This window comes from Salvia hispanica, chromosome 4 (assembly GCF_029641045.1).
Source record: "Salvia hispanica isolate PSC_SH4W2 chromosome 4, Shi_PSC_v1, whole genome shotgun sequence".
Lineage (NCBI taxonomy): Eukaryota > Viridiplantae > Streptophyta > Magnoliopsida > Lamiales > Lamiaceae > Salvia > Salvia hispanica.
In genome coordinates this window covers 36,084,671-36,106,118 of record NC_142695.1, presented here as the reverse complement: position 1 = coordinate 36,106,118, position 21,448 = coordinate 36,084,671, and the positions used below count along the sequence as shown (strand labels likewise).

The 21,448-nt window shown below is 36.6% G+C and overlaps 3 protein-coding genes across 5 annotated transcripts; 2 read left to right on the top strand and 1 right to left on the bottom strand.

The window, feature by feature from the left end:
* The first annotated feature begins 260 nt into the window (after nt 1-260).
* Nucleotides 261-3,246, top strand: LOC125193700 (CDT1-like protein a, chloroplastic). Of its 2 annotated transcripts, XM_048091559.2 has the most exons (7): nt 261-584; nt 765-884; nt 971-1,199; nt 1,691-2,398; nt 2,488-2,686; nt 2,765-2,855; nt 2,928-3,246. In XM_048091559.2, exons 1-7 carry the CDS (start codon nt 271-273, stop codon nt 2,983-2,985), a joined length of 1,719 nt encoding a protein of 572 aa, XP_047947516.2. In that variant the 5' UTR covers nt 261-270; the 3' UTR covers nt 2,986-3,246. The 2 variants fall into 2 exon arrangements, with proteins under 2 accessions (XP_047947516.2, XP_047947515.2); XM_048091558.2 differs by having other exon boundaries at nt 2,765-3,246.
* Nucleotides 3,247-6,232: 2,986 nt separating this feature from the next.
* LOC125193763 (putative arabinosyltransferase ARAD1) lies at nt 6,233-8,995 on the top strand. Of its 2 annotated transcripts, XM_048091635.2 has the most exons (3): nt 6,233-6,907; nt 7,007-7,578; nt 8,185-8,995. In XM_048091635.2, exons 1-3 carry the CDS (start codon nt 6,685-6,687, stop codon nt 8,737-8,739), a joined length of 1,350 nt encoding a protein of 449 aa, XP_047947592.1. In that variant the 5' UTR covers nt 6,233-6,684; the 3' UTR covers nt 8,740-8,995. The 2 variants fall into 2 exon arrangements, with proteins under 2 accessions (XP_047947592.1, XP_047947591.1); XM_048091634.2 differs by having other exon boundaries at nt 6,234-7,578.
* Nucleotides 8,996-9,149: 154 nt separating this feature from the next.
* Nucleotides 9,150-19,237, bottom strand: LOC125193762 (transcription factor IIIB 60 kDa subunit-like). Its single transcript, XM_048091633.2, has 20 exons — nt 19,053-19,237; nt 18,896-18,972; nt 18,704-18,785; nt 17,965-18,037; nt 17,351-17,436; nt 17,194-17,270; nt 16,863-16,919; nt 14,712-14,824; nt 14,271-14,350; nt 14,098-14,184; nt 13,459-13,539; nt 12,563-12,724; nt 12,322-12,486; nt 11,613-11,682; nt 11,402-11,511; nt 11,063-11,143; nt 10,729-10,866; nt 10,365-10,454; nt 9,693-9,743; nt 9,150-9,442 (listed from the first exon to the last, which is right to left on the bottom strand). The coding sequence occupies exons 2-20, from the start codon at nt 18,958-18,960 to the stop codon at nt 9,269-9,271; spliced, it is 1,842 nt and encodes a 613-aa protein (XP_047947590.2). The 5' UTR covers nt 18,961-18,972; nt 19,053-19,237; the 3' UTR covers nt 9,150-9,268.
* Between the last annotated feature and the right edge of the window lie 2,211 nt (nt 19,238-21,448).

The following is a 21,448-nucleotide window of genomic DNA, read 5'->3' as shown; positions in this document are numbered from 1 at the left end:
ATTTATTGTTGGATGATCAATATTCCGATGTAATTGCATTCAATTTGAAGGAAAAATCTGGTCTAAAAATAAAATTTTCGAAATATTACAAATATTAATTAAGTTAGTTTTTTACGAAACACTAAACGGCTCTCCCCAAAAGGTCCTTCGCCATCGAAATGGCGCCAAAGATGACGTGGCTTTCTATTCGCGCCAAAAAAAACCCTTTGATGCTTCTCCCTATATATTCCTGACCGATTCCACCCCTTTACCTCCACTGTGTGTGCTGCCATGGATGCCGGTCAAGTGTCGACGTTGAAGTCGAAGAAGCTTCTAAGTTCGCCGGCGCCGTCGGATCGGGAGGTTTCTGTTCCGAGCCTGGACCCGCTGAGTGTGAAGACCCCAGGGAAGCCGGTGGACCAGCCGCGGAGGCTGCGCAACCGCGGAGTGGCTTTTTCCGTTGAGGATGTCAGGAAAGCGGCGATGAAGCTCCGGGAACGGGTATCCGATCCGCCTCCGAGTGCCGACGCGCTTTCGATTTCAGAGGAACCGGAGATTGCAAAACTGAAGAAGTCGGCTGCTGCTGAGGTAGAGCTTCCCGCAAAGTGAGTGGTTTTTCGATTTTGTGCTCGTTGAAGATGCAATCTGCATTTTATTGTAATGAATTGTGATTTATGAATTTTATTTTCAGATCTTTACGCTTCCAATGAAATCAATTTTTTTTTTCTGGTGCTTTCCAAATAATTTATTGATATTCATTTGTGATATTTTTTCCCTTTTATCAGATACGAGTTGTTGGAAAAATTCTTCAACAGTTTGGATTCTTCAATTAGACTGCTCCAATTGAAGAGATCTGCAACAACATTTAGTAATATTAACGCCCAAATAGGAACTTTGACTGATAGGTATGCAGAATTCGAGTTCAGAATTGCACTTTTATCATCATGCTGCTTCAAGTAGCATTGATTTGTTATTCGGCTTAAAATTTCAGGAGATTTACATACAGACATTTAGCTCAATTGAAATTCATCTTGCCTGAGGCCATTGTGCTGGAGAAAACCCTTCAACATGACGAGCGCACAAGCTGTATGAAACCTGATCTCCGCATTACATTGGATGTTGAAGCAATCAAGAGCAAAGGCAAGTCAAAATCTGGGAATTTACAGCTGCGAAAAGTATTCTGCAACCGGCTTCTGCATTTCTTCAAATCTCATCCAGAGGTCAATATTTTAGATTTAGACATTCTTATTCTTTTGCATAAGTCAATTATGTAGACTGTTATTGGTGGTCGTGATAATTTGTCACATTGATCAAGATCATGTGATTCCACACTTATGGATGTCTCAGAGCGTATGAATTTTAAAAGGTTGTTCATATGGCTATGGTTTAGGTGGATGGAATATTCATTCTTGCAATGCCAATTGCCACAACACAATTATACAGCATTTGACTCTTACTGTGCTCTAGTTTGGTCTAGTTTATCTGTTGCCGTACAATCTGTATCAACATACACATTTATAAAATTGCTGATCTGCTCATTGATGTGCTTGGACCATTGTAATTGCTCTTGTTAGACTAGATGGACTGGCTTGTACTGATATGCACTGACTCAACCGTGATGACTGTCTTCATTGATTTTGTGGCGTTGCTCTTCTTCTTCTCAAATAGGAGTACTATTAGTTAATGACAAATTTCCACATTCTGAACTCAGGGTGATGAAGTTCCAGAGGAAATGCTACCAGAGCCATTTAATCGATCAAAGGAGGCGAATTCAACCCAGCCTTCTGGCACATCCTCAACTGGTCAGACACGGGGTGTAGCATCCCCAGGATTGTCGGTCAGAGCCTCACTTCTGCCTCCATCATTTAAAAGGAGCTTTTCACAGCGGGATTCTGGTCATCAAGTGGAAAAGCTAAAGCAAGAACTGTCTTCACTCAGTGGTCCTGCTCTTCCTTCAACTGATTCTGAAGATAACCATGTTGGAGGTAGCTTCCATCATACAGAAGATAGTGAAATTGCCAGAATTTCAGCTGGGGAGACATGTTCTTCATATGAAGATTCTTTAAGCAGTGAAATGCCGTCTACTTTCCCCAACACCCCCAACACCCAGGTGAAATCTATCAATACTGTGAAGGATGATGACATGAATTCTGTAATTAAAACACCAGTGAACATGTCATCTACTCCAATGAGTGCAATGCCTGCACTTCAATCTGCTAAAAGATGTAACATGAGCCCAGATAAAGATTCATGCAGAACGCCTAGCAAACTTGTTAGACGGCCGCCCCCAAATAGGCATCTGAAATTTGATACTCCGGTGAAGAGTGTGAACAATGATGGTAATAATGATGGTCTGAGAGGGCCCTCATCAGCTCGTGGTGACATCTTCAACATTCTCCCAGAGAGTCTAATACAATCTGTAAGCATAACTGATCTCACCTAATAGTAGTTGTGAAATTTAAATTTAAGATTTTTCCTTTTCTGATTGACTGTTTGTTTGCATTACAGATTCAAGAAAAGGAGAGATTGGCATCAATTGAGCAGGAGCCAGCAATCTCTCAAGCAATGAGGCGTCGGAAAATGATCGCGTGCCTACCCAAGCTCTTTGACAAGATTTATTTCTTCTTCCAATCAATCAGACGCGCAGTCGTCACTAAAGAGGAACTGATTCAGAAACTAATCAGCCAACTAGACATTGTTGACAAAGGTAAGTTAATTTAACCAAATAAAGAAGTCATCATTCTTGTATGTAAAAATTCCACTAAACAAATTTATACTACTATAGAGGAGGTGGAAGAGCAGCTCAGATTGCTGCAAGAACTCGCTCCAGAGTGGATTTATGAGAAGCCTGCATTGAGTGGGGATCTACTCTTATGGTACACGCCCCTCCCGATATCATCCTTCACTCGTTTTTTAATTTTATCTCAGCCTGTTATTCTCTCTTGCAGTATCAACAAGATTTCGAGCCCAGAAGCCATGCGTATGAGGCTGTCTGAGGCGATATGAAAGAAGCAAGAAATCATGTAAAGGGCATTTTGATAATGAGAGTGAGTGTTACAATCTTTTTACCACGGCAGTAATGCTGGATTTTGCTCTTCTTTGAGTTTGAGACAGAATGAATAGGTCTTTTTATCCTCGGTGTTTCTTCTTTTTGTAGCTAGGCTAACATTTTACTGCTGCATTTAGCGTAGGGTGCAGCTGTATATTCTTTTAATCGGTTTCTGTAATTATATGATCATCTGGGAAAATAGAAATTTTGTTGGATTTCGTCCTTGCCTTATACTCTCTTCTCCGTCCGATATCTTGGAATTGAGTTTTCCAAATTGGAATTGGAGCCTTCAATTCCAAATCTAACGTGGTAAAAAAAAATTTGGGAACAACTCTATTTAATGCGAAATGGATAAAAAAGTGATTATGTATTGTTAATAGATAATAAGGTTGGGGAGTGATCAATTGCTAACTATAACTAATTCAAGGCCATAGGATTTTAGAAAACGGGTGGTCTACAATTTGCCAGTGTAATTTTCGTTTTTATTAATTAAATCGAAAAAGATAAAAAAAAAACTCCAAATTAGGGTCCTGGATGAAAATGTCAATCTAGTGTTCCGAAAATATCAACTCAATGCTTTGAGAATGTCAACACAATGCTTTAAGAATGTTATCCCATTGCTTATATTGACATTTTACATGTATTATATTGACATATTTTATATAGTGTGTTGACATTTTTGCTTGTACGAAAAAATTAAAAAAATTCAATTTTTTTTTCAAATTTTGACGTCTGAATATATGCATGTATGATATCGTTGGAATCCTTATGAAATTATCTTTAATTTAATATATGTTATATGAATTTAAAGTTTTGGGATTTCTTTTAAAAGTTAGTTATAACTAAGCATGTAGTTAATTGACATTAATACCCCTATTGATATTTTTTGGAATTAATCCTATGACATTATTGACGTTTTTCGTTGATAGTATTGACATTTAGGGATTAATGATCTAAGCCCTTGAATATCTAATGGCTATTACTTAGTTGTAGTTAGCAATTAAGTTATTATTAGTTAGCAATATAACATTCCCTAATCCCTAATGAAGTTTATATCTAAGTAATTAATTAGACTAATTATGGGAAACATAATGCAACGGCAAAAAAAAATTTGGGGATGAAAGAATATGTTTTACTGTGTATTGAAACTTGAGTTCCATATTTAAAACTGATTCAGTTTTGAATTGACCTAAATAATGCTATCGAATACTATCCAATTATTCAACACTTTGAATTATCCAAAGGAGCATTTCTTATTTTCTTGTAAAGATTAATGTCAAGAAACACTGTAATCACAAGTGTAACTTCTGTTCAATATTTTACTACTATAATAGTGTTTTGTTTGATCATGAGTGGATCATAATTGGGCTTCATCTTCAAGATTGTGTTTTTTCCACTTATTGTTTTCGGTTGTGCAAGATTCAGTCTTCAGGTCAGCACAATAGTGTTGGTTTGTGCTTGTTTCAATTGGTGTCGAAATCTTGATCACGGAGCTTGTTTTAGTGAAGCTCAAGTGCATTTTCATTTTTATTTTTTATTGAGCAATTGAGGTTGATCTGAAATTTGATATCATACTTATTGAATCGTTATAAAACAGAGCAAATTCGTGTGTTATATCGAGTAGTTTGTCTTGTAGGTCGTATTATGTAATCGACTTAGTATCTGACTCGTGCAGTGAACAATGTGCTTGGAACCCGATAGTTTCAAGTAGTTCAAGCTGGTCAAGAAAACACAACTTATTTCGTGTTCAGGTTGCTCTTCACATTTCTGGTTTTCGTGTACAGGTTGCTAATGCAGTTCTTTAAAATCCCAGTGACACAACAAAGGTTCACGTAATTTATGCTAATGTTATGTTAGAGGACATTGTCTTGAAGGTGATATAATCATGAATAATCGACCTCATTATTGCAAAAAAAATGCTCCATATATGGGTCAGAACCATTTCAATAACTAAGATTTATTTTTTTATTTATTCTGATGGAATACATAGAGATGTTTCAAGTTGTGTATGGTCTTAACTTAAGTAATTAACTTCTGCTTCTGTCAACAGAATTCCATTTAAACAAAACATGCATCATTTTGACATTTCCCATTATTCTCAGTGGTTTTTTTGGCTTAAAATTGACTCTTTTAACGACATAAGATTCGATGATCAGGTAAGGAAATATACTATACAGAGATGATATAAGTTTTTCCCATCATTCTCAGTTGTTTTGATTGCATTTTTATTTCATAAGAGCAAACTAAATATAACTGGGCACTTACACTTTCGGACGGTTGAACTTTCGTAGCCTCATGAGATATGGGAGGGTGGCATTGGATTTGTATCAAAAGAGACGATTCAAGCTCAGCTTCTGATGTCCAGGCTTGTGTTGAGCTATGTGAAATCCAAGCGACTACAACTCGAGCACTAAGTTTGTTGTTTGCCTCTGCAGATGCTGAGATGTGGTCCTCCTCCCAAAAACAAGGCCGTCTTGAAGCTCTTGGCTATGCATCAGAGACTCAGTTTCAGTTGTAACTTTGTTCAACAACGTTGGTCTTTATTTGGACATGGTTTTGAAGCATAGTTATGTTTTGAGGTAGTTGCAGAGGGAGAGTGTAAGTTAATCTTGGATAAATTTTCATAAACACAATTTACATAGCATATACTGTTTTGTTAAAAAATATAAACAGAAATAAATATCTAAAATAGTGCTAGTTTCCACCAGAAAAAGTTATTCAACCTCCCTAGCAAAATACTTGTTTAAAATTTCCAAATTATTTACTTCTCAGATTGGCTCAATTTTAATAAAGTGGATTTAAAATATTATTTCTAAACTTGCATGTTACAAGACATTAAATAATGTCCCTAAAAATCGAAGTTAGTAATTTCAACTAATAATAGCAAAAGGACAAGAAACATCAGCATACAATGCCACCCTTATTTCCCACTGAAATTGAGAAAGAAATGAGGAAAATTTGTTGCTTGTATATCATTAGTAACCATATGGGCCCTACATAACTTGTGATTAAGCAAAACAAAGTGGCAATAATTAGTGATGATGAAAATTGATTTACTCAAAGGTTAGAACATAAAGATAGGAATTTTCACAATTTTATGCCTTGGTAATAGAATAAGACATGATAGTAAAATCTATTTGATCCATCATTCATTATCAAGATGAGCGTATAGGCAAGAAAAGCCGAATGTAAAAACTCGAATCAAAATCCAAAGAAGAGAGATAATAATAAAAAAGGAGTCTTGAAAATTGAAAACGCCCTTTTTCTCCGAGAGTTGTTTGGTAGACTCGAACGCATACCTTGTTCTTTTCTTGCATAATCTGATACCACAATCCATCTGGGGTTATATTTCTTTTGAATTTCTTCCCATTTCATTACCCTCTTTCTCACTCTTATCACTCTCTCACACGGTTTTCCTTGCTTCTTCATCGCATTCGCAACCCTTCCAAATCTCATTTCTTTCGCATTTCTAATATCCTTGCTTCAAGGCATTAGATTTACATTCTGTCTTGATGCATGCTCTACTTATTTACTACTACAATTAATTAGCTTAGAAATGTAGAACATGTGATTTTTATTTAGGGGTCTATTTCAAGTTCGAACAAATTGAAATAGTACTAATGTTAATCCCATATTTAACTATTTTCAGTGATTGAATGAAACCACTGATACAAATTTTGGGTCTTGGCATGTCAAAAATGGGATTCGTTGCCTACAAATCCTTATTCTGTTGGTTCTTGTTGACATCGTCATTGTTCATATTATCTTGGTTGTCAGTGCTGAGATCAACTGGGTACTCTCATTCTGTTGCATTTAGTATAATGCCAAACTCTAGGCTGCTGCGATTCTCTGAAAGTTCGAATCTTGATGAATCAATGGGTAAGAGAGCAAACTGGGATAATAATTGTGGTGCTAATGTGCCAATGCTTAGGGTTTTCATGTATGATTTGCCATCAGAGTTTCATTTTGATCTATTAGGTTGGAAGGGTGTTGGGGAGAATGATGTGTGGCCTGACATCCGGGTTAAGATTCCCGACTACCCCGGTGGGTTGAATCTGCAGCATAGCATAGAATACTGGTTGGCTTTGGATCTCTTGAGCTCTGAATTTGCAGAGAATTCTACAGGTCGTAGTGCTGTGCGAGTGCATAATTCTAGCGAGGCAGATGTTGTGTTTGTGCCCTTTTTCTCGTCTTTATGCTATAACCGGTTCTCAAAGTTGAGGCCAGGCCAGAACAGGAGCACGAATGTTGTATTGCAGGAGAAGTTGGTTAAGTTCTTGACAGCTCAGGATGAATGGAAGAGGTCTGGTGGGAAAGATCACATAATTGTTGCTCACCATCCGAATAGTTTGTTAGATGCGAGGATGAAGCTGTGGCCTGCAATATTCATTTTATCAGATTTCGGGAGGTATCCTCCAACCATTGCTAATGTTGAGAAAGACGTGATTGCGCCTTACAGGCACGTTACTGAGAGCTACGTGGATGACTCGTCTGGTTTTGATACTCGTCCCACCTTGCTCTATTTTCAGGGTGCTATCTACAGAAAAGATGTAAGTTGGCTTTGTTTACATTTTATACTTGTATATGTATCTACTATGTTCTTTTGCTTCATCATTTTTAATGATCAATATATTCTTTGTTTTTTGCAAAATGATTGTTGAGAAATATAGATTGCATTAGAACCTCTGCCTTCTGTTTAATCTAGGAGTATTTCTGATTATATATGTTAGTCGAGTAGAACATAGACTAGGATTCTTGGCCTTTTTTTGGAATCAATTCATTGCTGCTGCTGCTAGTTAATAAAGCTTGCGTTTTGTGTATGAATTTAATGATTCAGTGCTCTTGATATCTGCGTGTCTTACGAACTTAATAGAAAGGGCATGGTGTATTTTTCAAAGAAGAGAGTGATTATCATACACAAATGATTGAGAATCGAGTAAAACATTGATTCTAAACTACACTCAGTTTTTGCAAAACCTATTTGTTAGCTAACAGTTTCTCCCATGTGATGTAATCTCGGTTAGTTTTCTTGCATAACATACCCCGGTAGATTGATGACCGAGTTGTGTTTTGTGTGTGGTCTCTCCTAGTCTGTTTCACATTCTGACATTCTCGGATGCCTCCCGTGTGAGATTTTCTTCGTTTCTCGATTTCAGGGTGGAATAATTCGGCAGGAGTTATACTACATGCTGAAAAATGAATCAGATGTGCATTTCTCTTTTGGAACTTACCAAAAGGACGGTGCTAGGCAGACTTCAAACGGCATGCGCTCATCCAAGTTCTGCCTCAACATAGCCGGTGACACGCCTTCATCAAATCGCCTCTTTGATGCTATAGCTAGCCACTGTGTGCCCGTCATCATCAGCGATGAGATCGAGCTTCCCAACGAAGACGTTCTAGACTACTCTGAGTTCTGCGTATTCGTCAGTACCTCGGATGCTCTTAAACAGGGCTTTCTCTTGAATCTTACCAGGAATATTGGCAAAGAGGAGTGGACTAGGATGTGGAAGAGGCTGCGAGAAATTGAACACATGTATGAGTACGAGTATCCGTCCAAAGAGAACGATGCTGTTCAGATGATATGGCAGGCTGTTTCCCGCAAGGTTTCTGGCATCAGATGGAGGATTCACCGCAACAGGCGATTCTCTCGAACGAGCGCCTATAAAGGAAGAGCTGTTAGTTCTGGTTCCGTGCCCAGGAATTTTGGTTGATCGATCCCGCTGTTATGAAAACTATGTAAGCTTGACTGGTTTGAACAAACAGAAACGGAGGAAGGAAGCCAGTGGCCGGAGAAATCGACGCTCTGCTTTGCTGCAAGCTTATTTGTAGTTGATTATTTGTTCGTTGTTTCAACCTTTAGTTCGAACTTGTTTTTTCTCCTTTAGTTTTGTACTACTTCCAGCTGGGGTCAAGATTTGTTCAGAAATACCAAGATAAAAAATAGAAATTCAAGAATTGCTTGGTAAATCAAGACTCGCATCATATATAAAAAACCAACTTTTTATTGATTTTGGAAACACTGAATAAAATGCTACCTGGATCTGTTTTACAAATTTGCAATGTGTAACGATTTTACACAGCAAGGCTTTCCATTCGTTTGTTGATATTTCCAGATTATAAAACATGTCAAATGGTTGGTATTTCTATAAAAAAATGTAATGGAGTAACATATTACTAATAATTAATATTTCAATGGTAGCATGATGCCTACTTATACAACATGGATTATGTGTGAAAATACTAGAATTCATCCAAATCGTTAATATCTTGGTCACAATTATATTCTTCCGTATTATCCTCTGTGCCATCTATTTCAGGATCTTCTTCCACATAATCGTCTCCGTGATCCGTTTCTGCTTTCGTCTCTGCCTCAGCCTCCGTCTCATTCCGGCTCTTCTTGGGGCTTTGCTCATCCTGCTCACATTGCAGAGTGCCAATATATGGATTACAAAGACATCAACTAAAGTAACACTTGTCCAATTCCCGTATGCAACACAGAATAATGTTATTCTAACAGAGATGGCTTCTGATTGCTGTATCCTTTGTTTGCTTCCATACTAACTCAACTTATATCAAATTCTAATACTTTTCTGTCAGGATGAAATGCATATTTGGAATAGAGTGAGATGAAAAACTTCTAACACCTCTAGAAACCATCACTTACCGAATCAATAAGCTGCTCCAGTAACTCATATCGAATTTTAGAACTCCATGGCTGCAATGCACAATATTCAAGTATATTGTCAGCAACGGGCATCTCAAAGAAATTTTGGCATATCATTAGCATCTCTCTTAAATTTATTTCATGTTATTCAAATCTAAGATTTCCAGTTTTCACATTCCGGCCACCTTTTTGAATTCAAGTTCCATCAGATAAATGCCTAAATATGCAGTAACCTTGCAGATAAATTCTTAAGAATAAGATTTCTGGAGCGTTCTCTTATTATATAAATGACAGCTAACTTCCAAACAGTAAGATGTTCAAAGAGGCTTGAGTTATTTTTTCAGAAGGGGTCTCAGATGCAACTAATGCAAGTTTATTGAAACAGTCCTCTATAGCTAGCTTATCTAAAAGAGATTTTCCAAAAGTGATCATACAATAGTTTCTTTGAGAAGCTCCGAAAAGGGATCTAAAAATGGTATTCTAAACTGATTCTTCAACTCAGAATCTAAAGGAGACCACATTCCATCAATAATCCTGAAAACAATTCAACTATGTTTTGTGATTCCATATGATAATGATATGGCTCAAACTTCCTAGTTCCAAGTGCTTTAGAAGAAGGCACTACCGGAAACAGCAGCAGTTGCCAGAGGTGGTAAAGTAAAAGATATATACCTTCCCATTTAACATTTGTTTAAATGCGTCTTTAGCAGTTTCAGGAGGCCCGAGATTTTTCAAATCAGCAGCTCGCTTCTGTCGTTTTTCCTGCAATTGTAGTTCTACATGTTACACTTGCGTACATTCATTATTTGGTAAGGTAATTCAATTATTCATACTATAACTACAAAAATGCAAGCTTCACTTGTTTCGGAATTCGGAGTACATTCCGAAATCAAATTTAACCTAATTAAATTTAACATTCCGAAATCATGTCCAAAATATATAATGGTATTTTATTGGAGAGACAAATCTGAACTTGGTAGGAGAATATAATGAAGATGAAACACGAATAAAAAAAATACGATTCTGAGGACTCCACCTTTCTAATCTGTGCAGCTGCTGCTGCAGCTGCCTCAGCGAGCTTTCTTGCGCCTTCAACATCACCCGAGCAGTTAGCAAAACTGGCTTCATAAGCTTTCTTTGCAGCTACTGCAGCAGCTTCTTTTGCTTTCTGCTCCTGTAATTGTATAGTGGATGATGCAACTTCATCTCAATCGGTAAAGAATAAAAATAGCATTTAAAAGTACAATCACTTAGAATTTGTTATCAGATACTTTATGTGTTACTATCAGAGAATGTATCTTTCAATGCAGCTCTGGTTATCTTGTTTGGGCTACAGAAATGGAAGCAGGATAAGGAACTCATTTTAGTACCTCAAGATATTCCCTGTTAATCTCCTCCCATACAGTCGTTTTCAAATTCTTCTCCTCCTCAGTATTAATATACACCTCCACCTGCAAGTACTTAAGTTTTAGTTCAACAGTCAAAGAATCAGGAACCACGTCCTTCGATGTTGAGCACATAAATATCACATGATAATACATACTCTCCAAATGACAACTCAGTAACTAACCATATATTATCAGAGTTAAAAGAAGAAAACACCTGTTTGATGCATTACACTGTGACTCGTGTGACAAGGTGAACACCAAGACAAATAGTTTATAATTCTATTAATCTTACAATGAAATAAGATTGGGTAATTTACAAACCTCAAAGTCATCAATGTCCGATAAACTCTCTGACTCTTCCAAAGGAAAATCACTAGCATCCGTTCTGCCATCAATAGTATCATGCATGGTTTTCGGCTTCAAGGTGGCTCCTGGAAACATAGATTAAAATCAGGTATTCTCAATTAATATAAAGCATACGCTGACAAGTCATTCAAATATCTATCTTCGTAAGAAGTAAAACTCGGCATGCCTGTTAAATCAGGATCTGCTGGCTGTGTAGCTCCATCTTGAGTATTCTTGAGGCTCCTTTGTCCATCATACTACAATATGCATGAAACAAAATATTACTGTGATATTAAAATGGGATGTACTAGTAAAAGCCTATTACCTGAAAAAAAGGTAGAAATCTATACTAATAGGTCAAAGATATAAAAAGTATACCAAGAAATTCTGGATTTTCGACCAAGAATATACAGAGGAAAAAGGTAGGGACCATCAACAGATACCCAGTGAAAAGGAATATTATAATAATACTCCCTCTGTCCCAAGTTAGTTGAGGCGTTTCTTTCGGGCACGAGATTTAGGAAATTAATGTTTAAAGGTTAAAGTGGGGATGGCTCAAAACGGAATACGACTCAACTACCTTGGGACGGAGGGCCTTACTTAGGAATCCCAACATCAAGAATATTTGGAGTCTATTCTCATAGCTAATCGTAATCATGTAATTATAAGATCATAGGTCAACCAAACCAGCAAATAGAAAAAACCATCATTTTTTTTTGAGAAGGGACTGTGGATTAATAAGTAAACACCACACAAGGATTTTTATGGAGTACTTCTTGCAGAAGCAGGCACAATTTGCTCTAGACAAAAATACAGTATATAAAATTTTCAAAGCTCACAAGATGAACTAGGAATAACCAGAGGCGGTGAGGGATTGCTAGAGAGTTAGAAACTACATTTAAATGTTTGCTGTTGGTCTCAGTCAGTCCAAGCAATGCTGATGAATCTAGATTCTCAGATCTATCAGCAGCAGCTTCCTCGGCCATTATTCTTTTCCTCTCAGCACGCTGGAAAGCTGGGGGCTCTGATCCACCATTAAGGCCTCCAGAAATTGCCATGAACTGCAATAAAAGGCACAAGCAATGTAAAGACAGATGGTAGTAAAACCAAAATGATACATCAGAGGTTGAGACTTACCTCCTTGTAGCAGTCCTTACAAAGACCATAAGCAAACTGAGGTTTCCCATCACCCTTATGACTACATAGAAGCTCACCATTCCTAGACTTCATTTGAAATTTGTCTTCAACATTATTTTCCAGAGCGGCAAGTTCCTCTGACTTCTTCTCAAACTCCTCAATCTACGGTCACAAAATAAGGGAGAAAAGTGTTATATTGATCCCATGAATGTGAATAACACCAACCACTATATGAATAGCATCCAACAGTTTTAACAGGATAAACAAAGCTATGCGATATAAATGCGATAACCTTTTTTTAAGAGTGTCACCTGAGCTGGACTTCTCACACCGGTACTTCCGTACTAACCAGAACAGTACAAGAATTCTAAATATATAAATAAAAGTAAACAATATACACACAACCTCCTCTTAATTTACAATTGTCCAATCCAAGTTCACATCATTTAAACAAATACATTAAAACAACAAAACCATAGTACTCCCTCCATCCACGAAAATAGTCTCATTTTGCCATTTTGGGGTGTCCACAAAAAATAGTCCCAATTCAAAAATGGAAACTCACTTACTTTATCCACTTTTTCTCCTCTCTCTCTCTTACTTTTCTCTCTCCCTCTCCTATTTTATCTATTTTTCTCCGCTCTCTCTTACGTTACTAATTTCTCATTAAAACCTGCGCCGTCCACAAATGGGGCTATTTTTTGTGGACGGAGGGAGTATTACATAGCATAGAAATGTGATGACTGATAACAAAGTAAAAACTTTAACCGTCAGAAATATTATGAATGACTTCAAAGATTCTAATGATGCCTCCAGTGCAGATCTTTGTCTTACCAACTACAAGTATTTTGATAACTAAAGCATGATAAATCAATTCAAACAAGGCTAACACATACCGTTAGACCTCCTGACTCGGTATTCTCAAATTCAATCATCCGCTTTGTCAATGTTGCTTCACATATGTGGACCGTCTTAATCTGACAACAGTTCAGAAACCTGAATTAAATAAAGCTCCATCAAACCAAACATGTTATCATTTTGCAATCTCAGAGACAAGAGGAAGCAAGAAAGAAAATGATACAGAAGCTACTGCAGTCTGCAAGACGCCTGATCCAGTCTGCAGGCTTTTAAAATATTTGTCATCGCAAACATATAGCACTAAGCTTTCGTTGGCACATACTCTTTGTTTAAGTTAGCATAGACAAAAATGAAATTTAAAGAAAGAGAAATTGAAATTCTTAGTAGTAACCGCTATGTGAAAAGGAAAAATAGGTTTTAGTAGAATAATCAACAAAGAGAAGCTGCATATGTATCACAGATCATAAAACTACGATGTCAATTGACACAATTATATTGTTACCTACATTCTGATGAAACTAATAACTCACGCGTCTATATAAAATAAATCGATTTCATCCTTAATTAACTAGTTCAGGCACAGAGACAGCATGGCATGCACTGTGTTAGCAAATAAATATCTACCTAATTAAATAAATGTAGCGACCATAGTATATATTATGTCCAACAACACTTACAACATCAGATTTGGAACAATTAAGACCATGTGCTAGAGCAGATATATAAAGTGCAGCTCCACATATCCCACTTGGTTTCCTTCCACTCTGCAAAATATAAGAGACACAGGTTATTGACATAACTCTACTCTAACAAATAGAAAACGAGAAATCTGCCCCCCTCCCCTTCTCACCTGCATCCAGTCACGCTTCATGCTAGCCACAATCTGAAGTGCAGTTTTGGAAATACGTTGGTCCTTGCTTCTAAACAGACCTAAAATTAAAAGTTCAAAAAATGTTTATAAACCACCAATAGCATTTTGGTCTCTGCTTCCAAACAGACTTCAAATTAGAAGTTCAAATAATAGTCCTCAATATCACAGAACATCTAATATGTTAGCCATGTTTCTGAAACACTGAAGGTCCACCAGATACCGAAAATCCCAGAAAGTTAGTTCAAGGATCAATTAACTGTTTTTGGGATCATCAGGTCTTTTTATTAAGATGCGGATCAACTTTGATGATAATATATCAGCATATCCTACTTTCAGAAATTTCATTTTAATATCACTAAAACCTACATATTGTAAATCATTGGGTTGGAATATAAAGAACAGGTGATTGGAGGTACATACGATCAGCAAATCGGTGAATGAAAAGGCTGGGATCCACAAGCTTTTGCAAAAGACCAGTTTCTTCAAGGCTAAGAACTTTGCAGAGCTGCAAAAAGACTGCCCCTAGTACATAGCTGTGATGAATTACATAGAAACGAACAAAAAAGAGATCTCAGCACCACAACAAAATAAAAAAAAGATTATTTATAAGCTTGTTGACAGAATGACACTTAGTGATGAGTGATCAACTCTATGATTATGCTCAAAATGTTACAAGGCCAGCAAATTAAGAGGATAATAACTTCAGGTAAGCTATCAGTTTTTCCCGGGTCGTGGTAGAAAGAGTAGGAGTATAACCCTTAATGTCATCCCAAGGAACCATAAAGGGCACTTTCAACTCCATATTCAATTCTTTTAAATCTAATAGAAATAGACCCCTTTCACCATCCTAGAACAATACTCCCAACATTATAAGTACACATACTTGGAAAAAAGCTGAAATTCTTGCCTCGGTCCAATTCAACCTTAAAAGCTAGTTTTTTGGTTGTTGATAACTAGAATGGAAATGATTACTTTTTTTGTTGAGAATTTGAATTCATATATAATGGTGCAAATGAGAACCCCTAAATATTGTGTGAAAAGAGAACATTCTCAGCCTTTCAATCCTGAAGATCAGTAGATGCATTTTCTTGCTAAATGAATTTAGGACATATGTTCGAATCCCACTAAGAGGAAAATTCCACTTTTTTGTATGCAGTTAAACAGTTCGCAGCAAATTCATTAATTTAATATGTTTACCACAAATTCATTAACTTTCTCACAAAATATATAATTTTTACGAAGAACCCACAATAATGTTTGTATATATTTTTATAGAGTATGTCATAGAATAAGTATCCCACACTAGTCTGGCTTAGTCTGTTGGAGTATTATATGTGTGCTTTATAAAGAAATGAAATATACTGACTACTTTTCTCTACGATGTCTATATACTTCTCCATATATATCTACGTTTTATTGCTACATATATATAAAGGAAAATGATCATATAAAAACCATACTTAAAATGTTAATTTTATACCACTCTTGTTTATAGATCATCATTGCTGAATGGTCAAGGTTAATTTCCAAACGTAAGGTTTCTTTACAGAGGAACAATGCTTTTTATATACTGCTTTGTTCACAGTTACATAGGTTCAAATGAAAATCCTTCTTATCCTAAGAACGTGAGAATAATTTTCAACCCTTAGATTGTGAAAATCTATGGTGGACGCATCTAGATGAATGCAACATTTAGTGCAGTGTTCTCATGCTCACACATTAAGTGGTAGTTTTATTTTAATCAACTCACACACATATATATGTACCCTGTATGTAACTATGCATGTATCTGTGTATGTATATATCAAAATGTCCTAAATCTTTAACAAGCAAGTAGGAGTCGGCCAAACCTCCAACCTCTTCTTTAACATAAAAGCTACACATTAACCCTTCTAATTAGGTTTGTGCTACACTATGAAATAATTCAATCATATAGTTTGCACACTTTTCATCATACATATATCAAAAATCTTCAGGTCCTTTGCATATTTCCCATAAGGAATTGTGAATGTATGTTCTAAGTCCTCCAATAATCCACAGGAGAATATCTCCAATCATCCAAAATAGTTAGCTTGCTCAATAGTAAGAAAATCACAAAAAGCATCCTATTAAATGTTAAAACAAAAAGCATCCTCAACTGCAAGTTGTCTATCTTTTGCATGCAACTGTATACAAAAGATGGCGGTTGGATGGAGCTGGAAAATAACATGACTCAAATGATAATAGGTAACCAACAAACTATCGCAGCAAAAAATCAAAACTAGTTAGAAACTGACAAAAACAAGTACTCGCCCTGAAATGTTACCAAACCTCATACACTAGTATTAACAACATTCCTGGCTTGATTCATATCTGTATTTCATATTACTTCTTATGTCTAATAAAACTCAAGACGTGTTAGAGAAATTGATTATGATCGTGCTTAAAATGCATAAAGTACACACCAAACCCCCCCCCCCCCCCCCACCAACAAAAAAAACAAAACAAAACAAAAGAAAAAAAAAACACCACAGGAATTTTGGAAAAAGAAAAGGGAAGAATGCAGAAGAAAGGAAAGAAAATTCAACATACACATTTATCCTTAGATGTTCTGAGAAATCAATAAGAAGAAATGGCTTATCTTTAGCCCTGCAAAACCAAAAGAGAAAACAATCAAAGCTTGATTTTCAAAGTACAATATGTTTTGATTACTCTCTTTTAGGAGTCATGATTGGACATATATAGCAGGTGTATACTTTGATAATTGTGCCTCTTTTAGCAGCATTTTGTTCAATTTTAAGTCTCACAATTATAAAAGAATGTCATCATAATAGGAACAGACTTGCATTGCATGACTACATGCCTGCCTTCATTTTGCTAAGGATAAAAACATTAAAAGGATGTCCTCTTGGAGATTCATTACCTACAGACAATATAAAGACAAGAAGCTTGCACTTGTTCTTTCCTGCGCCCTTTTGTGAAGTTCTTATCTAGTGCCAACTGTAAGTGCCATAATTAGTTGCATCGATTGCTGATCAACAAAATGTCCACGAACTTTGGACTTGATGAGAGAGCTATACCTTATACAACCGTAATGCTGCACTAGCTATGTAATCACCACCGTCAATTTCCAAGGCATACATTATATCATTTATTCCATTGTAAGCTATAAAACCAAGGACATTGCATAAGAAATATGGAGAGGTCGAATAAGCAAAACTTCATAAGATATAAAAGCATGTTAGATGTGAGTAACCGATACAACCTTCTTACTGATAGCCATCTAAGTATAACCACTACCAAGGAAATAGCTGCATGTTTACATTACAATGTTAATTTAGTGTACAAACTTTAGTGTTCATCTTGCTTTTCACTTTTTCTTGATAAATTATCTTGTAGGTCTTAGTTTGAACAAATGGTACAGTACAATCTATAGGATTTACAGGAACTACAGAGCATATATATCTTTAGTTTGTGTAAAATTTATGATGTTTTGCTAGATTCATAAATATATTAGCACTACTTGATAACAACCAAGTATTGACAAAACAAATAGTGAGTGCGTACTTCAAAAAAGTACATTTTCACTAGTGATGATTTTAAACTTCACTCAAGAAGTTCCATCAATTGCCTGCAGGCTTTATCATCCAAACAACAATATCGAGCATACTGAATAAAGAGCTATGAAATCTACCTTCATTCAATGTCCTCTCACGACTCTCTGAATGAGATTGGACAGACGCCACAAAACGACCTTGCATGCGTGCCTGTGGATAAATTGGAGTTAATTAATACTCCTACATAAAAGTAAGGACAGATTGAATGAACAAGTGCCACGAAACACCAACTTGAACATTATCCTTAGAGGTTGATTGGAATTAGAAATGTGTGAATTTGTTGATTTGTAAGAAATGGGTTTCCATTTCATTGAGGGGATTTTGAGTTCATGAAGATCACTAAGAAATAAATCCAAAATGAGAGTAGTGAATTTCCATTCCTTCTCTGAATCCAATCCGAACAACCACCGGTCCACCAAAGTATAACAAAGATATCGCCAAATCTTCAATTCAAATACAACACAAACCTTTCTTTTATCATCTTTGACAAAGCAATACCTATGTGAGCCTTACGGTTTGGGAACTAAGCAAAACTGAACAGCATCAAATAGTAGAACTAGAAAATAAAACCCAACAGAAAGAAAAAGTTAACCGAACAGATGACAAAATCTCTCTTCTTTTTGTCAGGTAAGAAAAAAAAAACTATGGAATTATTGTGCTGAGGTAATACAACACTGAAATCTTCATATAAAGCAATCACAACATTTTGATTTTCCCAAGCTAGCAGTCTAGGAAACACATGATTAAATGAACAAGTTAGGCCTAGTGCCAAATGATGATGCTAAGGATTTAAACTAGCCTAACAACATCACAAACCTGTCCATCAGATGATTTCGTAAACTGAACTTCCTCTGTGAAGTTGTCTTCAGATAGAACCCTTCCACAAAGTGAACAGCAACTGTTTTTATGTCAGAAACAAACTCAATTTCAGTTGGCACACTCACCACATAACATAAAAATGTGAGATTTGAAACTAGAAATAGAAAGGCGGCATTAAGGAGGGCTTACGTTTTTCCTTCAGCGGTATCAGTCCGAACGTTGACGGCACAGAAAGGACACCATATCCGCACCATCGCACGCCCGCCCTGGATGTATCATATTGATAAACCGAATTAAGCATTTTAGGAAAATCAGCAATTAACATGAGAAAAAGGTCGCAACTCACTCAAGGAGAGCAGTTAATTGATACGGTCGCAGTGCCTACTGCTTCCGCCGGGAAAGAAGAATCGGTGCGGTGGTGGATCGAGGGTTTGAAAATTGAGAAATTAACGCAGATTGAATTTGGTGATGGTGTGGGGTTTTGGCTGGGGTTCAACTAGTGAAACTGACAAACGGTATCTAGCGGCGTTATTCAACGGTTAAATATTAGGTCGAATAAATTCATGACTTATAAAAGTTGCGTTTATAAAGTTACAAACTTTATTAGATCATGCAAATTCCCAAAACTATCCGACCGGGCAATATATTTCTGTTGAAGCATTGATTTTTTATTTAAATCTAATAAATTTGTATGGAAAATAATAAAAACTACTCATATCTTTTCCATGTAAAACTATTTATCTCACATCAATAAAAATATATTGGAGTTGAAACTAATAACGGAATCAAAAATTAAAATAAATAGGTGTTGAAAATTATAATAATATTATAATAGTAATTAATACTCTATTTTTAAGTTTTATTAAATTTGTAAAAGTAAATTAGAATGGATTGAGCACTTGGGCAATTGTATTTGCACTATTTTGCAGCCTAGAGCAAAAGTCATAGTATAAAATATTTTTGGATACTAAAATGTAATTATAATTTAATTACATTTAGACAATATAACTACTTCATTTAGGGGTGTTCGGTTGGCAAGATTAAATCTCATGATTAAATATGTATCAGGTTTGATTCATAAGATTGACCCCCTCAATTTAATCCTAGATGTATAGTCTCATGATAATTAGTCATAGCATCCCCCCTCCAACTAAAATAATCCCACAATTTAATCTTAAATGGATAGTCTCATAATAATTAGGCATGACAACCGAACGTCACCTTAAAGTACAAAATCCCCACTCTCATTTGTATGATCAACTTCTTGACCTTTTCTGTCTCAATAATAAATACAAATATATATATATGGACGTGTACTTAAAATTTACTGAAACCCAAGAGGAAATAATACGTGACACAACAATGGTAGTATTAACTAAACACCAATCCAAACACCGTTTTCATTTATTATTGAAATTCACCATTTCAAATCAAAAATAAAAATTCAAATATACCAACCCTTGAATTTTTGCTTTTTCACCTTGATCTAGGCGTAAGAGCACATGCCGTACACACATAATCCTTTGTCCATGCACTTCTGGTTGCACGCGCCACAGTGCCTCTTGTCGTAGGCGAGGAGCAGTGGCGGATCTAGGGGGGGCAGGAGGGGGCGGTCGCCCCCTCCGTGCAACTATTTTCTTCTTATCGGGACGTAAAATTACCATGTCCACCCCCTCTGTTTGCCTCGCCCCGAGCAACGAAAAAAATAGCCACTAAATCAAACTAATACTATATAGTCCGCCCCCTCCGTTTCCGGATCATGGATCCGCCACTGGCGAGGAGCACGCACTCTCCTCTGCGTCACATCTCTGTGACGGCGCACTTCTTCTTACACGAGCCGCAGTTTTTGTTGTCGTACTGCAAGTCAAAGCACTTGTTGTTGCAACATGTGGCGTTACGGCCGTCTTCCAAGGTGTTGTTGCACACGTCGTTGTCCTTGTGGCAGTGGTCGGCGGCTCTAGGGTTTCTCTCCTTCTCCTTTAGGAAACGGCTTATGCGAACTGTTGGCAATTGAAACTAAAAATATAACATATAACTGTCCCACATCGGTGTCAAGAGAAAACTGAAACTAGTATATAAGTCTTATGGGCCCTCCTCCTATCACCATTTGGTTTTAGGATGGAACCCATGGATTTCTATCATGGTATCAGAGCTGATATCCAACTTAGCGGATCCTTACTACTATTCTCCCCCTGACTGCTAAGGTGGGTATAAAAGTATTCGGTTTCAAGGAAATTGCAATCCATCGTAACAAACATTTGATTGGTTTTAGGATCAAAGCACCTATACCCCTTTCAGTTTATCCCATAACCCACGAAGACACACTTAATTGCACAAGGAGAAAGTTTGGTTCTTTCATGTTTTGGGGTATGAACAAAAACGGAGCACCCAAAGACTCGCGATTCAAGAGTTAAAGGTGGTGGAATTTTGGTGAAGGAGGATAGGGCTTGGAGTGGTGTTTGGTGTTTGAGGATACTTGTGGGTAATCTGTTCAATAGATAGGCTGAGGTGGCAATGGCTTTGGGCCAGAAGTGTTTTGGGGCTTTTGATTCAATGAGCATAGAGCGGGTCATTTCTAGGAGGGAACGGTTTTTTCTTTCAGCTACACCATTCTGTTCGGGAGTGTAGGCACAACTGGTTTGATGAATCAGACCATTTTCTTGAAAAAATTATTTCATGGTTGAATTAACGAATTCCCTCCCATTATCTGATCTCAAGATTTTTATAGAAGACTGGTACTGA

What these genes read in the sequence shown, in the direction of transcription:
- LOC125193700 (XM_048091558.2), top strand. Translation starts at nt 271, where the DNA reads ATGGATGCCGGTCAAGTGTCGACGTTGAAGTCGAAGAAGCTTCTAAGT. An exon ending in ATAGGAACTTTGACTGATAG is followed by an intron (nt 885 to 970) that starts GTATGCAGAATT and finishes TTAAAATTTCAG; the next exon opens with GAGATTTACATACAGACATT. An exon ending in TCTTCAAATCTCATCCAGAG is followed by an intron (nt 1,200 to 1,690) that starts GTCAATATTTTA and finishes TTCTGAACTCAG; the next exon opens with GGTGATGAAGTTCCAGAGGA.
- LOC125193763 (XM_048091634.2), top strand. Translation starts at nt 6,685, where the DNA reads ATGAAACCACTGATACAAATTTTGGGTCTTGGCATGTCAAAAATGGGA. An exon ending in GTGCTATCTACAGAAAAGAT is followed by an intron (nt 7,579 to 8,184) that starts GTAAGTTGGCTT and finishes TCTCGATTTCAG; the next exon opens with GGTGGAATAATTCGGCAGGA.
- LOC125193762 (XM_048091633.2), bottom strand. Translation starts at nt 18,960, where the DNA reads ATGGTGCGGATATGGTGTCCTTTCTGTGCCGTCAACGTTCGGACTGAT. An exon ending in CGAAATCATCTGATGGACAG is followed by an intron (nt 18,038 to 18,703) that starts GTTTGTGATGTT and finishes ATTTATCCACAG; the next exon opens with GCACGCATGCAAGGTCGTTT. An exon ending in CCAACAGCAAACATTTAAAT is followed by an intron (nt 11,683 to 12,321) that starts GTAGTTTCTAAC and finishes TGCATATTGTAG; the next exon opens with TATGATGGACAAAGGAGCCT.